This window comes from Myotis davidii, unplaced genomic scaffold (genome assembly GCF_000327345.1).
Source record: "Myotis davidii unplaced genomic scaffold, ASM32734v1 scaffold960, whole genome shotgun sequence".
Classification (NCBI taxonomy): domain Eukaryota; kingdom Metazoa; phylum Chordata; class Mammalia; order Chiroptera; family Vespertilionidae; genus Myotis; species Myotis davidii.
In genome coordinates this window covers 2,391,738-2,394,879 of record NW_006293003.1, presented here as the reverse complement: position 1 = coordinate 2,394,879, position 3,142 = coordinate 2,391,738, and the positions used below count along the sequence as shown (strand labels likewise).

The following is a 3,142-nucleotide window of genomic DNA, read 5'->3' as shown; positions in this document are numbered from 1 at the left end:
GTGTGTGTGTATATATATATATATATATATGGAATGCTTCATCAATTTGTGTGTCATCCTTGCCCAGGGACATGCTAATCTCCTCTGTATCGTTCCAATGTTTAGTATATGTGCTGCCGATTCGTGCCCTTTTAAGAGGAGATAAGAGAGAGCTCCCTCTCTCTCCCCCAGGTGAGGTCACAACAGGAAGACAGTCATCTCTACAGCAGAAAAGGGTGCTCATCAGACAGCAACCATGCTGGCCCCTGACCTCAGACTACCAGGTTCAGGATTGTGAGACATAAAGGCTGCTGGCTAAGCGACAAGCCTGGGCACCTGTTGTGGTGGCCGGACTGGACTGAGGCACCCGAGGAGGGCACCCAGGCGATGGGCAGCTGGTTGGGAGGCTGCAGCAATCGTCAAGGCCAATGATGGTTATTGTCATGGGAATGAGGCTGCTCAGCACCTGGCGATTATTTGTGAAGGGCGTGTATCCTTCCTCCATGGTTCCCCGGGCTGCCGGTCTCTGTCCTCCCCCCTCCTACCCCAGCAGCCCATCCCAGCTGCCCCTTTAAACACCTCATGTGGTTTTACTTTAGGCAAAGGTCTCGATGCATGGGGGCGTTCCCCTCAGCCCAGCCTGCACCCTCTCCAATCCGGGACCCCTCAGGGGATGTCCGACTGCCGGTTTAGTCCTGGTCTCCCGGATGGGGCCTAAACCGGCAGTCAGACATCCCCACTGGGGATGGGGCCGGAAACCCAGGTATGTGCCTTGACCGGGAATGGAACCATGACCTCCTGCTTCATAGGTCGACATTCAACCACTGAGCCACACCAGCCAGGCAGGTACATGCCCTATTATAAACAAAACATTTTAACAGCTAGTCTAGTAAATATAACCAATCAGGAAGTAGAACTGGATTCTGAAAACACAGGTGAACTACCTACCCACTGCCATTAAACCAGGATAAAAACCTGGTACTAAAACCTCAGGCCTCATCTTACAGAGTCAGCGGTGCTCATGCCCCTGCTAAGAGAGGATGAGTCAGCACGTCATCCAGCCAGAGGCCGGCCTGAAGGACACGTGCTTACGACAGCAGCCCCAAGGGGGTCTCTGGTGCCGCAGTCACCTCACGCCCCGGGGCCGTGCGGGCCCTTGCTGTGGACTGCCTCCTTTGGCCCTTACAGCATCCCTGTGACGGAGTTATCCTTTAGTCAACCTTACTGACGACCTGGAGGCCCCATCCCCAGACACAGTCACATTGGGGGTTAGGGCTTCAACATAGGAATGGGGGAGGGGACACCAATCAGCGCATAGCAGCCTCGCGGCCTGCAGGTGGCAGAGCTGGGATTAGAACCATGGAGATCAGACCCTTAGCCAAGTGCTGAAACGCCCCCATCCCCCTCCTCTCCTCTCCAGGGCTCCCACTGACTCGGCTCGCACCCCAGCACGGGGTCTGATTGCTTCCTTCCCTTTCTCCTACGTCCTGGTTGTCATAAGCCTGAGAGTACAAAACAGCTCTGCTTCAGGACGCGTGAAAAATTGCTCTGAGAACTCAACTTGGGCCGTCACAGGCTTGGGAGCACCCATCACTCATCCTTTAGAGACAAAGTTGTCACGAGACAAGCCATGCCCGGCCTTCGCCTGCGCCCGCTGCAGAGCAAGTCAGCGAAACTGACGAAGCAGAAGGGCTGTGTCAGGCCTTCCACGGCTGCCATGAATCACCGCCTCGCAGCCAGCGAGATGCAGAGCTGGCATCCCATTCTTCCAGAGCCGACAGGCAATTCCTCACTGCGCTTCCCTCCCGCCCAGGAAGGGGTGGAAGGGGGAGGGAGGCAGCCAGCACAAGCCCAGCTCAGGGACTGGCAGGGACCCTGTCAGACTCCCAGAAGCAGAGGGCCAAGGCTCAGCCCTTGTTCTTGAAGGCTCCTGGCCCGAGGCCCTCGTGAGCTGGACAGAAGGCACACCAGGCCCGGGTTAGAGGGAGCCGGGGAGCCAGGGGAGAGGGGGTGTCACCTGCACAGGCACCGAGGCAGGGAGGCATTTCTTGGAAGCAAATTTAAAGCAGAGATAGTAACTGGATGGGATGGAAAGAAGGTTCCAGAACCTGGGTCCCGGCTGGCCTGTGGGCTGGACTCAGAATTTGGAATTCAGGGTGTCCACACAGGGCAGCCATCCGAGTCCTTCTCACCAGCTTTGAAAAGTTCAAGTCCCCAGAAGACAGGGTTTTACACTCTCATCGCATTCATGTGTCCTCAGATAGACAAAACCTCTAGGTCCATTCTCACCTCGGAGGCATCAGGTAAGAAAACGGAATTAACACTTAAATTGAGTGCACGCTTACAGACTTCAGCGGGAATGCAGTTTACAAACTGTTCATTGGGAAACGTGCTCTGCAAGACACTGGAACCAGAAAGGCCCATTCCTTCCTCTTTACAGACAAGATGTCGGCGGGCAGAGCTGCGTGGGCATCCGGCTCCACCAGCGGTTTTAGGGTGCAGGGCACTCACCACAGGCTGACCAGGAAGGGGGTTTGGGGGTGTGGTGCACTCAACACAGGCTGACCAGGAAGGGGTTTTGGGGTATGGGGAACTCACCACAGGCTGACCAGGAGGGGGTTTTGGGGTGCGGGGCACTCACCACAGGTTGACCAGGAAGGGTTTGGGGGTGCGGGGCACTCACCACAGGTTGACCAGGAAGGGTTTGGGGGTGCGGGGCACTCACCACAGGTTGACCAGGAAGGGTTTGGGGGTGCGGGGCACTCACCACAGGTTGACCAGGAAGGGTTTGGGGGTGCGGGGCACTCACCACAGGTTGACCAGGAAGGGTTTGGGGGTGCGGGGCACTCACCACAGGTTGACCAGGAAGGGGTGCTCCAGGCCCTGCATGATCTGCAGCTCCCGGAACACGTTGCGCACCTCGTCCCGCTCCACGCACTTCTGCTTGTTCATGTACTTCATGGCGTACATCCGCTTCGTGTCCCGCTTCTGCACGATGCACACCTGGCGACAGCCAGAGGACAGTCAGGCCCGGGAACGCCAGCAGCCCTCCCGCAGGTCTGCCCCGGGGCTCCGGGTTCGAGTCTGTCCTGCTGGCGGAGCGGCAGCTGCAAAGTGGAGGGGCTGTGCTGGATTCACCCGCTAATCGGTTCAGCTCAGGCTC

The 3,142-nt window shown here is 57.4% G+C and overlaps 1 protein-coding gene across 2 annotated transcripts in view; it reads right to left on the bottom strand.

The window, feature by feature from the left end:
- STK32B (serine/threonine kinase 32B) overlaps positions 1 to 3,142 on the bottom strand; it is a 113,942-nt gene that overhangs the window by 96,705 nt on the left and 14,095 nt on the right. Inside the window, exon 3 of one of the 2 annotated variants that reach the window (XM_015565788.1) lies at positions 2,831 to 2,982. In XM_015565788.1, the coding sequence (XP_015421274.1) occupies positions 2,831 to 2,949 (119 nt within the window). In that variant the 5' untranslated portion in view covers positions 2,950 to 2,982. Of the gene's footprint in view, positions 1 to 2,620; positions 2,807 to 2,830; positions 2,983 to 3,142 lie in introns of those variants that run through there. The other variant, XM_006766578.2, reaches the window with a different exon arrangement.